We start from the raw sequence: 17,632 nt of genomic DNA, 5'->3' as shown, positions 1-17,632 counted from the left end.
GGAAATAAAAAAAATTAAAATTTAATTATTTTAGATATAGGAATGTATTATTTCTTTAAAAAAGTGCATCACAAAAATTAGGTCAAAAGGAGTGTATTATTAATTTGTCACTAACTCAATGATCCCGACTTTGATGCAATAAAAATAAAGTTTAAGTTACATATACACCATGTATTGGTTTTTAATTTACTGTTATGCTAGATGATCTATTTTATTTTTAGAATTACAAATTAAGGAGGCTTATATATCAATATCTTTTTGATGATCTAAACTCATGAAAATATGAGACGGTAGATTCAATACAAGCACCTTATTAACCACTAGCTCAAGACTTTGTTGACTTAAATATTCCTGCATCTTATTTTGATAAAAGAATCCAATTATTTTGGAAGAATTAAATTTGAACATATGCAATTATTGGTACTTTTCTTTTTATTTGAGATTAAACTAAAGAGTCACACAAACGGAAAAGAAAAACAAATATTTACCTATATAATTCTTTTTTTGTTTTTTAAATCTTTTGGGGGGTGCGGGTATATTCAATAACCGCCTGACATTAACTTGTTAATCATATATATATATAAGCAGGCACAGATCCGCTGATGTGACATGCCTCAAAAGGAGTATTTGCATTTATTTTTTTTGTCAATTTTTGGCCTTTTTCCCTTATTAAAATAATTAAAAAAAGCTCTCACTCAACAGTCACCTCTTTTCCCTAAAAAAATAAACGGCTGCTTCTTCCTCCTTTACCCCAGCGTTCCATCTTCTCTTTCGTTATAACGCCTTGTCTTATCTTCCTCCCTACACCTTGGGTCAAGGTAAATATACTCTTTTTGTTAGTGTCGCCTCCTTAGGCTTCAGCGGTTATTCTCTGTTTCTCCTTCTCAGGAAACAATATGAAAGTAAGAATGGGAAGGGAGAAAAAGAGGAAGAGGAAAAAGTTTCACCAGAACCTCTGTGATCCGGTGGATTGTTGCTCGGCTCCAACGACTGAGGCGAAAAAATGGTGAAACCCAATATAAGGGCTGCTATGGAAAAATTGAATAAAGGGATTTAATACAGATACTGCAAACTCTTCGTTTCCGGGTGAGTGCTTTGCCTCTTACTTATATTGAAAGTTGGAATTTAATCCCAACCCATGAATAATTTCTTTCAATTACTTAAAATAATTTCCCCCAAAATTAAAATGTATAAGTTTTCTCAATACATTTGGACTCTGGTCGAGTGACTTGCAGTCGTAAAATACTGGAAATCCATATATGAATGGAAAACTCGGATTACTATGTGTTGCATGCAACACATCTATAATAAATGCAGTTATAACTGTACACAATTCAATTTGATTAAACCTAAATCATAAGAAATTTATTGCAATACGGGCTGGACGAGAATCTTTTAATATCCTAAACCCCTGGAGTGTTTAGTTTCAATACATGGATTTTTAGTTCTGTGACGGAGAAGAAGACGGGTATGAATCTGAATATTTAAGTGATGTTTAATTACAATTTTCTCTGCCTTAACTGTTTTTTGCCTTCATATATATATATATATATATGTCAAACATCGATTACATTAAATTAATTAGACAGTTCATCGTATTTGTGTTGCTGAAAATTGCGATTATAAGGATATGAATCACTCAAGTCAATTTGAAATTATTTCATCACTTGCCTTCTATGCGATTCTTAGCTTATATGCTTAACTCTGTGGTATAAATAGTTTGGAGTGGACTTTCTCCATTATCTGAATTAACTGGGATGCTAGCATTGCAGGAATAAAGTTCACCCATACGATAAAATCTAGAACGTTTAAATGAGTACACGCCGATATCAGAGTGACACGACAGATGCTTATTCGATGTGTTCCAAACCGGCATTTCTTCCTAGCCTCAAAACGCCCCTGGACTGAATGTGGTCCCTACATATACTCTCATGCTCCCTTTAAAGTGATTAAATTTTGTCAATTATTTTACGTCCTGGCGCTCTTTGGAATTAACAAAAGCTAGGGTTTGTTCTTATACTAAATAAAACTTATGTAGCACACTAGATATTAGAAGTAATTGTTGTTGAATGCGTAATATTTTGTTCTTTAGAAAACAAAATTTTGATTGCTTCTGCTATTATCTGTAGTTCATCGCAATTCTATCAACTAATTTTCATTACAGGGGAGAACAATTAATTTTCTTACTTTCGGCTTCTCATTGAAGTGTTTTATTCCATAAAGGTTTTCTTATCCCTATTTCATGAAGCTTGATCTTTTACTGCAATTCATAGTCATTTTTGTAAGTACTGCATTCTTCTTTTTTACTTCTTGTGGTGAATCCTTTTGAACTCTTTGTTAACAAGTGAAACAAGTATAACTGTTTTCCCTTTCTTCATGTCACATCTAATATATCTGATAATATACAACAAGTATAACAGATATGTTAATATGGAAATCAATGGTGAAATTTGTTAAAAGGGCCCAAAACAGATTCTTCCTCTTACTTGCCATGGTAAATAAAATTTTAGTAGATTATTCTAATTTATTTCTCTTAGACACAAACAATTAGTAGAACATTGCCTCCTTCTTAGAAAAGTTATGCAGCGATAATTAGTTCACTTTTTTTGGTCATAAGTGGACTAATTTCCATATTTTCTTCCACATTTTGGTGGCATAATTAGAGATCAAGCTTCCTTGAAACTAACTGATTATGGCATAGCACATTGGCCTAAAAGGTCATTCTCTCGCTTTCTTTGAATCCAATTTGTTAATCTTTTATTACCCTGTGCCTTTTTGTCTTTGTTTAGTTAACTGCTTTTTCTTTGCATTAATGATACTTTTTTTCCCTTAATCTTATTATTGTTAAATAGTTATTACTCCCATTTTAGCATGCTAATTAATGCGTGTAATTAAGTTTCTTCAATTACTATGATCGTCCTTATCAGTTTCTAATATTATCTATTAAAAATGAGCAATTGATGTTTCTCATAATATTCTCTATTTGAAATAAATAATGGATGTCCAGTAATCTCTATGCCTTCTCAGATTCATTACTTTGTTTTTAGAGTTGAATGCTGTAAAATCGTGAAGCAATGGAATAAACTCAGTAGATTAACTTCAGAACTTTGTTTTTAAGAGTAGTGGAAGATGTAGTTTATACCAGTTTTACTTTTAAACAATTTTATGTGTTCATGCAATCACTGAGTTCTTTTCTTTTACAGAAGAATTTGATGCGTACGACATTATGGGGAAAAGTTTCAATCTTTGGAGGCAGGCTTCCAGTCTTCCACAATTTTAACTCTTTCTACTCACAAGCATCTGTCCATTAGAACTTAGCTGATTTCTGAGTCAATTTGGTCAATGGGGCTGAAAGAGAGGAAAATCCTTCTACAAACCTCCTATAATAACCTGCCAAGCCCAAGAAACTACGTATCTCCGTTGGTGCCGTGGGCCTTGGCCAATTCTTCACAATCTCAATCTTCTGGGCATCCACTCTAATGCCTTCCTCTGAAATAATGTGACCCAGAAAAGCCACAGAGTTCAACCAGAACTCACACTTAGAAAACTTGGCATACCACTCTTTACCTCGAAGAATCCCAAGCACTGTCCGCAGATGTTCTGCATGATCGGCCTCTTGAGATGTAGTTATTAGCTTATGCTATTGCGAAAAAGTATATAAAGATGTTTAGATTTTCATTGCAAGAGCTCCATGACGTGTTCTTAAATCATGGAATTTCTTATGCTTAAGAAATTCAACGGAACCTTGATTTCTGAAAATTCTTCCGTCTTTGAATAGACAGCTCTTTGGAAAATTGGCATAAAGTGTCGAAATGATGTCAAGTGCACATAAGAGAAAAATCAATTTTAAATAGGAAAGTGAAAAAACATTGCCAAGGATGCCACTGTGATTAATCCTCAACTTGAAAGAACCATATTAGTAGTGGCATAATGACGTATTAACTCTTTTGCAGTTGTATTATAAGCTTCATCATCCTGTTTTCCAATTAGGTTGTAGCGTGTCGTACTCATATTTTTTGTCTTTTTAACCACTTTGTTTAATATGCTTGGCTTTCATCATCGCTCTTCTTTTATCCTTTTTTCTTAATTTGCCTCATGCGAGAAGATAATAGTGATATATCAAGACTAATCTTTGTTACACTTCTGATTGATGATTTAGAGTATCAGCTATCATATTTATAATTGTTACCTTAGCGTCACCGGTTATACAGTTGTTCATTAGTGATTGGGACTACCAACGAGACATGTTTAAGTGCTGCCACTTGACTCATGTTTTTTGCCTTGCAGGATGTCTTCATCTTCTGTTTTTTACATTTTTCATTGTTTTGCCTGTTACCAATGAACAATGATTTGTTATATATATTCTTCATTCTTTACTGTGAGCCTTCTCTGTGATTTCAGTCTTTGATTGAAACAACAATGAGCTATACTCTATGCAAAGATAGGAATTCTTGTGTTCATCTTTTCGTGATCATTAACTAAGTTGCATCGATTCAAGTCCATAATTATATAGTAGTCAAATTGTTGCTGATACAACTAAAATCTGTTTATGGTTTCATCTATTTGGAATGGCCATTAAATTCTAATTTACTTTAAGGTGTTGAATAAAGTCACACCTCTGTCTTGCCTAATGTTGTTGGCCTGTATTGCCTAAGGAGAGCTACTATTTCGTTTCAGTCTACCTGATGATTATGCAAGGACATTTTCATAATCTATGTTTTAGGATATGTCAAAGCTATTTTTTCATCCAACCTCAACTAAGGCTTTTGGCTTCGGTATCATTACAATAGACTAGAAATACTACAGGAATGCATACTCGAAATCAACAGGTGCTCCTAATATAATAGCTACTGCATTTGCTAGAAACGTGTGAGATAATTCGTGCATATGGATAGATTTTAACTCAGTTATGTTCAGTTCTATTTGGAGTAATTCTCCTTATCTAATACCTTTGGAACTTATTTTGCAATTTTCTTTTGGGATAAGGCACCATTACCCCCCTGAACTATACCCGAATTTGCTACGACACACCTTACCTTTCCCTGGGCCCTATTACCCCCCTAAACTTATTTAAAACGGAATAATTACCCCCCTAAACGCCTCGATGTGGCAAAGAGAGTGTGTTTCACTCTCTTTGAGAGAGTGAAAACATAAAAAGGGGAAAACTTAATTTTTTTTTCTTAAAATCGCATTTTCTTAAAATTTGAAAATAAATCTAGTCTTCCACATTTAGTTTTTAAAAAAAGGGTTTTCCACATGTTAAGAAAATAATTAATTTTTTTCAAAATTTTATAAAAATTCAGTTTTTTTCACATTTTGGCAAGAAAAACACTTTTCCGGATTTTATTTGAAAAATAAAAGTGTCCTAAGAAAATGAAATCATGAAAATCAAGATTTTTTAAGACATTTTTAAAAAATATCAAGTTTTCCATATTTTTAACAAATCCATTTTTCCATATTTAAAAAAAAAATCATTTTTCAGTTTTTTTTTTCTTTTTCAAAAACGGGTTTTAAAAAAAAACAAATTTCCAATTTTTTTTTTTAAAAGGGTTTTAAAAATCCTTTTTTTAAAAGAAAATTCAGTTTTTTAATCCATGTTTTTAGTTTTTTTTTTTAAATGGGTTTAAAAAAATCAAATTTTCAAATTAAAAAAAAAAAAGACGGGTTTTAAAACTCATTTTTTTTTTAATGAAAATTCAGTTTTTTTTTTTATTTTAAAAAAAATTGACACGTAAGCTGAAAAATTAAAAAAAATAAGAAAAAAACAAATAAATACACATGTGGCAAGGAGAGTGTATGTCACTCTCCCATATGAGAGTGGACATCAACTTTTAGGGGATAATTTTTACGTTTTAAAAAAGTTTAGGGGTAATAGGACCTAGGAAAAAGTAAGGTGTGTCGTAGTAACTTCGGTTATTGTTCAGGGGGGTAATGGTGCCTTATCCCTTTTCTTTTTAAGCTGAGTGTTTCTACTCGACCTTTCTGTAAAATGTAAATTTTCAGTGATGAGATAGTAACGACGTTTTGCAAGCAGACAATAGACTTATGTGGTTCCCTCTTTTCCCTTTTTATTGTTTACTTGCAAAAAGCTTCCTTTTATCAAAATGTAATTTCGTTTATCTACTTTGGTAGGATGAGCATGCATAAACCAAAACCAAGATGGCTGACACTATGGTTCGTGTAATGTACAAGCTGTTGGGAAAAGATTTTTCCCCTGGGTTACTAGATCAGAATTTAATGACCCTGAAGAACAATGTTTTTGTTCTTTTTGTACGTCAGAACATGGAGTACTTTTAGGAGTATTTAGTTTTTTATTAACATAACTAACCTACGAAATACTTAGCAACAAAAAGCTTATTGCAATTAAACAAAGTAAAAGATTTTACACAAGAGGTTTATTATATGCTGATAACACTACTTACCAAAATGGGTATTATAGATGGCTTCTTGATTGATCGACTACAATTCTTGATGCGCGAGAGTTAAAAGGCTGAAAGTCTTTAATAGAATGTAATTCTCTTTTGATTTTTATTCTGTCATGTAGAAAGTTTTGCATTTTATTTGAATAGAAGAAAATTGTAGAAAAGCTATGCTTACACATGCACATGTATTTTTTTTTTTATTTTTTTTTAATATTATGTAAATATGCGAATGAGAAATGCAGTTCATATAAGTTCTACTTTTAAGAAAGATATTTATATTTGTGATCTAATCAAATATATAAATTTAATTATGATATGCATATACAAGAAAAATTTAATCAATTCTCTCCTATATATTTACAACAATATGGGTTACTGTAAATTTACTAATGATGTTTATAACCGCGCGTAGCGCGGGCTATATCACTAGTTAAACATATATTAATAATTGACTTTAGGACGAAATCTTTTATTTTCAGATGCTTTAATTAATAAAATGCCCTCATGGGCCAAATTCATTAAAAAAAAAAAAAAAAAAAATTTAGGACGAAAGGGTTGTTGCCGAACAAGTTCAAGATTGATGGCTTGTCTGAATGAAACAAGAAACATAAATTGTTTGAGCGCATGTTTTTCCCGTTCAAACTTGAATTATCTATGGCATCGTATTTTACCAAGTTAATGTTGATCTTATGCAAACTAATTCAATGAATAGATGATATGCAAAATTTAATGCACTCCAAGCATGCTTTCATTTGTCTGACTATTAAAGCTTCTTATTAAGAATAAAATGAAATATTAAAGTTTATTATTTTTAAATATATAAATGTATGGGAACATACTTCACCAGCAGATAGCAGCTGGTACTAGAGAAGATTAAACAAGGTGAAGATTGGCATGATCAATTGGTACTCACAACGGTAGTTTGTTCTAACTGCTAATGGCTTTTCATTGATTTAATCTTATATTTGTTTCGTGAATGTTGCTTTAGGTCATGGTACGGGAAGCGACTTATAGCCATACTAGTCTCTGGCACGGTCAGCACGTGTAATTCCATATCAATTAGTATACAAAATAGTAATATAAAACCTTTGAAGAATTTAAAAAGAGATCACATATACACATAAGGCAAAATTGACACACATACACACAATATTTTAAAAAACTAAAATAATTAAGTATATAAATAGTGCATATAGTCTATAGCATTAGAGAAGTACGTCCAAGTTAATGAAAACTTAAAAGTTAAAACACTTAGGACTACTAACAAAAAAGTCTACAGCTGACAATTTATATTATCGTGGAAGACTAAAGAAACAAATTGAAATGTGAATTACAACTTAAAGCAGATCTTTTTCTTCGCGAACAAAATAGTTTCTCCCTCCCCCTACCCGTTACTTCATAATATCAGAAGCTTCTATCCCTTCTTAATTTTAATTCAATTCTTCTCTTTCCTCCTCCTTTTTTCTTTTAATAAAATTCCATACAATGAAGGGAAAAGGAAAAACAAAAAAAAAGTATGTAGAGAATAACTATAATTGATACCGGTTTGCTGGCTATTTCAAAATTAGACTTTGGTAGATACTCTTTTTGGCGGTGTCAGTGATCGCACTGCTACATACGGTTTATATAAACTGAGAATTTTGAACGTACTAATGCATTAACAAAGATATTCTCTAGCGTTTAAATCGTCCCTGGCCAAAGCATCAAACCAATAAATTTCCACACTGAAATGCAAAACTGATGTGTAGGCCAATTCTTTTGAGTTTACAAAATCAAATTATGAGTGTATGTATGACAGCCATAGCATGCTACCCTCTAATCTAAAAGATTGTTAATTCTTGAACAAACTGTAATTTTCTGAGCAAATCTTATTTTGGGTTTCCTGCTAATAATGAGCTTATATAGGCATATATTGGTAATACAAAAGGGTATCATAATGTCACACATTAAATAATTTGGGAGTTATAGACGTAACTGATGGAGGATTTATACGCACATAAATACAATGTTAATGTGGGATAAAGAAGCGGAAGAGAAGGGGGTTTTAAAAATAAATACATGAAGATATGATTTTTTCTTTTAGCTGAAAAGCATTTCAATTCGTCCTCTTTTATTTTGATTCTAAAACTTTATTGGTGTAGTTAAGAGAATGTAATTTAAAAGGTGGCTTTTAGGCTTTTTAAATTGGAAAAAAATATCAAAGTTTAGATGAAAATGAGCAGACTACAATAAGTGCCTTGACATATACATGGAACTTGCCAGTTAATTTATTTATTCATCATTTAATTGATTCATTTATCATTTACTAGTAGGTAAATTTACTATTTGCTGTAAAAATAGTATAGAAATAGTATTTAGATAGGGGGTAAAAATGTCGTTTATGGTGAATTTGAGACTGATAAAGATGGTTTTCTTTCATATAAAGGCGGAGATGCTCATGCCATGGAAATGGATGAAAAACTGAACTACAATGATTTCAAGATGGAGGTAGCTGAGATGTTTAACTGCAGCCTTGCTACTATGTCAGTCAAATATTTTCTTCCTGGGAACAGGAAGACACTTATAACAATCTCCAATGACAAAGACCTTAAGCGCATGATCAAATTCCATGGGAACTCTGATACTACAGAGATCTACGTGATGATTGAAGAAGCTGTTGACGCTGATCTTTCAAACATGCCTGGCAGTAGGTAGATTCCTTGCTGCCTAAAATATGTAGAATTCTCCCTTTTTAAAGGATGAAATATATTGGACATACCGTGTTGCAGGTCAAGCCGGACGACTTTATCAGAAATGGCGGTCCCAGTTGAAGCTCCTCTGAGTGTTGTGGAGGATATCGTGGATGACCCCAATGAGCCTGGCCTCTTGCTTGATGCCAATTTTGATGTCGTAGGTGATACGAACAATGTTGACGGCACAATTGAGATAGAAGCTGAAATGCCTGCTCCTGTTTCATTTGCTGCTGCTAATTATGATGAAAAGAATGTTAAAGCTGCTCAGCAGTGGCAGAATGATATAACTGGCGTAGGCCAAAGGTTTAATAGTGTGCATGAATTTCGTGAGACATTGCGGAAATATGCTATTGCAAATCAATTTGCTTTCAAGTACAAGAAGAATGATAGTCATCGAGTGACTGTAAAATGCAAAGCAGAGGGCTGTCCATGGAGAATTCATGCATCAAGATTGTCAACCACCCAATTAATCTGCATTAAAAAAATGAATCCTACCCACACATGTGAAGGGGCCGTTGTTACTAATGGCTATCAGGCAACAAGGAGTTGGGTGGCTAGTATTATAAAGGAGAAGTTGAAAGTATCCCCGAATTACAAGCCAAAGGACATTGTCAATGACATACAAAAGGAATATGGAATCCAGTTAAATTATTTCCAGGCATGGCGTGGAAAAGAGATTGCTAAGGAGCAGCTTCAAGGTTCTTATAAGGAGGCATATAGTCAGCTGCCATTTTTTTGTGAAAAAGTGATGGAGACAAATCCTGGAAGTCTTGCAACTTTCACTACAAAGGATGACTCAAGCTTTCACAGGCTCTTTGTATCATTTCATGCTTCACTCTATGGCTTTGAACAAGGCTGCAGGCCCCTGCTTTTCCTTGATAGTATATTCTTAAAGTCTAAATACCAAGGCACTCTGTTAGCAGCAACAGCTGCTGATGGGAATGATGGTGTTTTTCCTGTTGCTTTTGCCATAGTTGACTCAGAATCTGATGATAATTGGCGTTGGTTCCTATTACAGCTTAGAACTGCATTGTCAATGTGTCGTGGTATTACTTTCGTGGCTGATAGAGAGAAGGGGCTTAGAGAATCGATTGCTGAAATATTTCAGGGTGAGGATGTCTTTCATGGCTACTGTCTACGCTATCTTTCTGAACAACTTATCAGAGATGTGAGAGGGCAATTTTCTCATGAAGTCAAGCGCCTTTTGGTTGAGGATTTTTACGGTGCAGCTTATGCACCAAAGCCTGAAGGCTTCCAGAGGTGTGTTGAAAGCATAAAAAGTATTTCACTAGATGCTTACAACTGGGTAATGCAGAGTGAGCCCATTAACTGGGCAAATGCTTTCTTCCGTGGGATGCGATATAACCACATGACATCAAACTTTGGAGAGCTTTTCTATGGTTGGGTATCTGATGCTCATGACCTGCCAATCACCCAGATGGTTGATGCAATAAGAGGTAAGATAATGGAGCTAATTTATACCCGGCGGACTGAGTCCAATCAGTGGGTGACAAGGCTAACTCCATCTATGGAGGAAAAGCTAGAGAAAGAAAGCCAAAAATTTAATACTCTTCAAGTGTTGATGCCTAATGGTACCAAATTTGAGGTACGGGGGGATACCATAGAAGTAGTTGACATTGACCATTGCGAGTGTAGTTGCAGAGATTGGGGGCTAACTGGGTTACCTTGTTGCCATGCCATAGCTGTCATTGGTTGCCTTGGCCGTGATCCATACGACTATTGTGCCAGGTACTTTACTGCTGATAGTTACAGATCAACATATTCAGAGTCCATACATCCAATTCCAAGCTTAGAACGACCCAAGAAAAAGGACGCTTCTCAAGCTGCTGTAACAGTAACCCCTCCTCCTACCCGTCGTCCACCAGGGCGGCCAACTTCTAAGAAGGTGGGTTCCCATGAAGTAGCTAGGCGTCAACTCCAATGTAGTAGATGCAAGGGTACAGGCCACAATAAGTCAACTTGCAAAGAGGTGTTACTGGAAAGCTAAGGTCTAGAGGTATTTACTTTATTTTTTGTTGGTATTACTTTTCCCTGTGTCTTGTGGGTTGTGGGGTTAGTGCTGTTCTCTATTTGTATACATGTGTACAAGTTTGTTTATTTGCTATTCACATTTATTATTTGCGTAAGCTGCTCAACAATTTTCCAATCTGATGCAATGTTAAGATTTTGGTTCAGTTCGATAATTTAGTATGTAGTGATTTGGAAAATGGCTAAAGTCAATACAACTTAAATAATCGAATGGAAGGCTAAATGATAGAGCTCTGGCATTGCATTTTATCCTCAAGAAAATATCTTCTTTTCTTTGAAGTGTGAACAACTTGGAGCATATATACGGCATTATATATCTTTTGTCGCTGCAATATATGACATTATGTACTTGTATTTAACTTGTCAATGTACCTAAAAAAGTTATATGTGGGTGACCTTTATGATTGTCAATGAATTAACCGAGAAATTGTAGTATTTACTTATTTTTCATCTTGGATCTCATGGATCATAGATATGATCCTGTAATCCGATCCAATAATGCTTTATGGATCCTGTTTCTCCTGATAACTTGCTGATCTTGCCCTTCAATAAATTTTATCTGATCCTCGTGTACTGTGCCCCTCACTTCAACAGTTAGACCACCTGCATTCAGATAGTCCCAATTTTTTTTTTTATATATATATATATATATATATATATATATATATATATATATATATAAAATGAGAGAGAGAGAGAGAGAGTCACTCAAACACCATGGAGTAACTATGTCGTCAGTCTTATAGAATTTAACCCATATATGGCCCTATATTTTCGTAGAAGACGAGAAAACATTATCACGCTTTTTATTTCTTTTTTCTTTTTTTTTTTCTTGTTTGGGCCAAACATTTTATAGAACTAAATTCTTAGAACTAAGAAGGTTTTTCCTTTTATGATCACCTGTATTTCCTATACAGTCAACTAATAAATTGAAATTGATTGTCAAAAGGAAAGATTATCAACATAATTGAAGACTGTGTCTTTCAACACCAAAGACCTCTATAAGTGAAATTAATTTGAAAATCGAAGGTGAAACTCAAACATACAATGTATTTTAAAAAGAAAAAAGCTAAACAATGTAAAATGTAACTGATGATTTTCCGCAACAGCATGTTCAAATTGTTCCGTTAGTTCTTGTGTAAAACCTTCGGTGATAGTAACCAGCCACGGGCAATGAAAAGATTCAGATGGAATATGAACTTTAGTAAGGAAACTCATTCTAGAGACTAGATGATATTGCTTTAATTAGGAAGCTGATCTGAGAGTGGCCTTATAGATTGTTAAAGTCTTCTTTTTTGTTCATTAACTTAATAAGCTAGCGTGAGTAATTATGGACTTCCTTACATTAAGGCACATTACTGTGTTTTCCGTAAATGAAGGTTCCCAATGTATGCGAGTATCAGCGTGATAAGATAGTTCAGAATTATCTATTTTCCCCCTCCCCCAAGTAATCTATCATGTATTCATTGAATGCGTTGTCCATTTTACGATGCTTTGAAATGTTAGACCCACATCCAACATGTAGTGATAAGTTGACACCACTAAAATGATCTCATCCACTTGAAAGTTCATGTAAATGTTGCTAAGAAAACTTTCCACGGGGGTAAACCCGGTTAGTACCCCCACTAGGCAAGCCTTCTCGACCCACAAGGCAAATCCCCTGCTTTTGTAGGCGGGGTTTTCGAACCCGAGACCTCCATTATGAAAGCCCCATGACGAAGTTCCTTATTTCAATCAAGTCATAGGTTGAAAGAATTGAATATGATGTTTTTCTTTATCAAACAGATTTTGTATTGGCTTCCACAATCAATTTTATGTCTTTTCCCAGCACTATTAAGTTTGATATGGAAATCAAACTAAACCATATCTCCAGACTTGGTATGGTATAACCCGTGTAACGCAGTATCGTATTGCATGTAGATCGGTTGTTTCCCTTGCTTTAGCAACCCCAGTGTGTTTTCTTTATATCCTTGTGCTCCCAAACCCCAGTATTGGGATGTTTCAAACTTGCTTTGATTATATATGTCGGATGCTTAGTGATTGATTCTATAATATATCTGTGCTGAACAGTCTCATTTGGGAGTGGGGCAAATTGGTTGCTTCTTAATGAGTTTTTTTTTTCTTCTTTAAGGTCAATGGACAAAAGTGGTCCAGCTTTGGGAGGAAGATTGCTTTTCTTGATCATTCTTCCAATCTGTATTTCTAAGTTCTAACTTTAAGTTTCTGGTAGTTATTTAGTTGTTTGATTATAATGTTAGTGGCTCATAAACGAGGATATTTGATTCTCTATTAGTCTGGAATGACCCTATCTTCTAATGTACATGTGGTGGAGTTTGCATTCAGGCTTTCACCTTTAGTGACGAAAAGCGCAACTTGAGATCCGCAAAACTTAAGAGTAGTCCTCCAACTGATTGTCTTATTGGTACCACTTGTTCAAGAGCAGACATCAATAAGCAGATCATAGATGTTTTTCTGTGTCATCATCAGATACCTCTGCTTGTCACCATCCTAAGATAAGTGAACTGAGAATTTCTCTTTTTTTCCGGAGGGTGGTTGTCAGTTGGAACTGAAAGGAGGAAGTTGAAGTGGTAAAACTAATACGCGGTATCAGAACACCAAAATTTATCACCTGATTTAACATGATTTGTAAGTTGTTAGTCACCAAATTTTTAGTGGAACGTCGTCCTGGATAGGAGGTTGGTCCGACCATGCAAGTTGATTTTCTTAAAAAAATTTACTCAAACAAGAAATCCTTAAACTGGACGGGTTGTTCTTTTCTATCAAACTTCTATTTTTAAGTGCGTTAGTTCAACCAAAATTTTAGCTCTACATTGTTTTCTATGAGTTGTAATGGGTGTAGATTATTATTCTAAAAGGGCTTTTATCAAGAAGTAGGTTTTCGTTGTTGGGGCAAACTTTGTTTTTGTACTACAAACCGAAATCTGCAAAGATAGTTATGCACAACTGGAACTTGGAGTCTAATGTCTGTACTCCTTAGTACTTAGTAGTACTAGCACTTGTACTATGAATATTTCTTCTTCCAGCCCTTACTCCATAAAGCAGCCATTGCGCTAACCTTTTGGCCATTGGCAATTTTCAAGAAAAGAACTTTTATTTGTTCTCCAGATTGAGGGAATGTTAGCATGGGTAAAGGAAGTCCCTATTGAGGTAAAATATGGTGTGGAATGGATAGACAGGGACGAGACAGAGCATGAGATGAGCAATTCTGCTTGCCTATTCCATGCACTGCCTCTTCCCTGGCTCTCCTTCCCCGACGATCCTTCTTTTTCTTCCCTTTTATTTCTCTGTGTACGACTCTATGTCCACTCTCTAAAACAAGGAAATGTCCAAGAGACAAATATGGGCCATTAGTCAAACACAATCATTTGTGTGTTGTGGCATATGCTAAAATAATGAAATTCGTATAGTCAATTTTTGTGTTTGGGACTATGGTGGTTTAAGGTCTTATTTCTAACCCCAGATTGATATTTACTAGCTTTATCTTTAAACAGACTTATTGTATACATACATATTGGTTGTAACAAAGATATTATTTATACGCATAATATGAAAGACATTTTTTTTGTTTAAGAGACGACATACATATGTTAATTTGTACACTAAAGTGAAGTAGGTTCAACCTCCTTTCCACTATTTGTTTGATTCAACATACTCATGATATGAAGATTGCAAATTTAAATCTTATCTCTACCTAATTAGCAGAACACACTTGCGATGAAGGCTAATCATTAACAATGACAAGTATGAGTTTTCGGGACTTTGCTATTATGTTTTGATGTCATATCATGTGTTTATTTTGACACTCTCATTATAATTCGGCTACTCAATTTCTTGTGGTTAATCGGGGTTTTATATAGTCTATAAGAAGTGTTAATATATTTCAAATTTCAATAATGATACATCTTTTTTAAGGAGGTAACTTCACTGCACGATAACAACGTTTCTGAGGTTTTAGAATCCATCAAGTACATATTTTTGGGGCCGGGAACCAAGTGTATCCATCTTGATTGATGATTCAAATATCATCTATATTAATGAGCGAGATTTTTCCGGATGAGGATCCATCTTGATTGTGCTTATAAGTGACATCAATAATGCAAGCAAGATTGAGAATACGAGTGAGAATCTTTGTAGAGACGGGAGTTGGTCGAAGGATTCCTTCATTTACATCCTTCCATGCTATCTCAGCCATTTCTTGAAACTTTTCCATTGCCTCTTCTGTTGATACGCCATAATCCCTCATGTAGCATTCAATTCCAGTTGCAATTTGACCTCTACCCTTCTCAACCTGGAATGGAAATCATAATGTCGGTATAAGTATGAAATCAATTGTTTTGATCCATGGTTTGTCAAACTTAGGTAAAATTAAAAATCTATGTTTATTTGATGCAATGTATACCTCATACGTGGCTATGTCATCAACAACTCGGCATAATGTAGCATTAGCTTCAAGAATTTTAGGGTTCGTAGCCAACCATTCGAAATCTTCCTTGGTAGCTGACTTCATTCCCAAGTAGGACGTCGTAGTTAGCAAGTAATATGTGCTAGTAGCTAGTGCATTGCTAAGGTACTCGGAAACAGATGGCATATATCCCCTAATAAACCATTTTGCTTCAACAAAATAACTTCTCACAATCTCCTTCATCTATTTAACAACAAATAAAGATATATTAATTGTCAATATTCCAAAAATAATTTTGACTATAAAGAAAAATAAGGTAAATACGTAACGATTTAAAGATAAGATGTTAATGAATATATATGAGTGAGTGAGTCATACTCTTTCTTTTGCATAATGGACAACATAAGATCTACCATCCTTTGACAACTCCTTTTCATAATCGTCATAGAGATCCAAAAGAGCCTTATATTTTCCCCCCTTTTCATGTATTAAAGTCGATCAATTTGACTAATATCCCACTTTTGTATGGCATCGGTGTAGACCTCAAGTTCTTTTACGATTCCATAAGAATCGAATGTGTCATCTACTATTGCAATCAATGCTATAGTCTTAGCAAGCATGACACAAGCTTGAGAATATTGAGGTTCAGCATACACCCCCAGCGTCCAAAAGTAGCATTCCACTGCTCTATCCCTAGCATATGGAAGTGTTGTCACAAAATCCAAATCTTTCCACCACCTACAAAATAAGTATCAGTCTCAGAATCTAATCAACTAATATATGAACAAACAATTTATATTTTTCATTTAAATTAAAACATCAGTGTACCTTGATACTTCACTGAGTTCGTGTTTGTGCAACATCTGAAGTAAGTTGTAATCCAATTTGGCATATCGAAGCAACATATCATTTTTGAATTCCTCCTCTTCATAGATAGAGATGAAGTAGCGGGTCTCGACTCTTGGGATGCTCTTATGTAGGGATTGCTCGAGGGAATGTCGCACTTGCTTACTCAGAGGTGGCTTCAAATATGGAGCTGCAGATTCAAGATGAGCAGTGGAGAAAGCAAGTGCCTCTTCCAAAATATCCTCTCCATGAGTCCTGACATGTGAAGCTTCGTATAAGTTCAAAAGACCCTTTGCATCGTTCCTAAGGGACTCCTTGAACTTGCCGTTCGCATCTTGGAATCTGCTAAAAATTTCTGGATCATAAATAAAAGCAAAAGATAATTAGTTTTCTAGCAGAAATAAATTGAGAAATACAAAACAAGACTATAGTATAAATTTAAAACATGATATATCATATATATGTAACAACAGGCATATTGTTTTGATTTCTTTTTATTACTACTGGGAGATATTGTAACCATGTTGTCTTAGGATTCGAAATTGAACGGATAAAGTGATTAAATCATTGTATTCATGTGCCTCAAAGTTAGGATCAGCATTGTTAATGTGATCCAACATGTCTTCTAGTTGTTTCTCAAAATGGTAGGCTAGGCCAAGGCGCTCAACAATGTCTATCAAATTCAATTTCTCAGGCAATGTTGTTCCACAAGCAGCTGACAATATAGTACTTGTTTGTTCCTTCAATGTCTCAATCTCTTGAGCATATTTTTCAGCAACCTATAAAGTTATTTAAAAGAAAATATTCATATATAACTGCTACATAGTAGGGATCACTAAGTAACTAAATAAGAGAGAAGATTTTGTAATTAAATACCTGATTGTCAAGAGAGAAAGAATGGAAACGATCACCCCAAAGACTTGGAGAGAAATTGGCAACAGGGGCTTAACTCCTCTCTTCTTTATTGTTAAGGGAGGTAGTTGGGGCCATTTTTGTTGAATATGATTGTCATGACCCGCCTAGAGGGCCGTGACGGGATGAGCTGACCACCGAGCACCGCATATCATACTACTATTGTCTTAATACACACATCCACTTCATAAAACATGTACTCATGCATACATAGGCCCTTGCGGCAACAAAAGAATAATGTACAGAAT

At 34.4% G+C, this 17,632-nt stretch overlaps 1 protein-coding gene and 1 pseudogene across 1 annotated transcript; one reads left to right on the top strand and one right to left on the bottom strand.

Moving 5' to 3' along the window:
- The first annotated feature begins 8,809 nt into the window (after positions 1–8,809).
- On the top strand, positions 8,810–13,491 carry LOC132053364 (uncharacterized). The gene is made up of 3 exons (XM_059445360.1): positions 8,810–9,112; positions 9,191–11,171; positions 13,335–13,491. The coding sequence occupies exons 1-2, from the start codon at positions 8,865–8,867 to the stop codon at positions 11,160–11,162; spliced, it is 2,220 nt and encodes a 739-aa protein (XP_059301343.1). The 5' UTR covers positions 8,810–8,864; the 3' UTR covers positions 11,163–11,171; positions 13,335–13,491.
- A 1,759-nt stretch (positions 13,492–15,250) lies between these two features.
- LOC132063670 (vetispiradiene synthase 1-like) lies at positions 15,251–17,462 on the bottom strand (annotated as a pseudogene).
- Positions 17,463–17,632: the final 170 nt, after the last annotated feature.

This window comes from Lycium ferocissimum, chromosome 1, assembly GCF_029784015.1.
Source record: "Lycium ferocissimum isolate CSIRO_LF1 chromosome 1, AGI_CSIRO_Lferr_CH_V1, whole genome shotgun sequence".
Lineage (NCBI taxonomy): Eukaryota > Viridiplantae > Streptophyta > Magnoliopsida > Solanales > Solanaceae > Lycium > Lycium ferocissimum.
This window is presented reverse-complemented; position numbering and strand designations above follow the sequence as displayed.

Coding starts and splice junctions, on each gene's coding strand:
- LOC132053364 (XM_059445360.1), top strand. CDS start 8,865: ATGGAAATGGATGAAAAACTGAACTACAATGATTTCAAGATGGAGGTA. Junction 9,113..9,190: donor TCAAACATGCCTGGCAGTAG/GTAGATTCCTTG, acceptor ACCGTGTTGCAG/GTCAAGCCGGACGACTTTAT.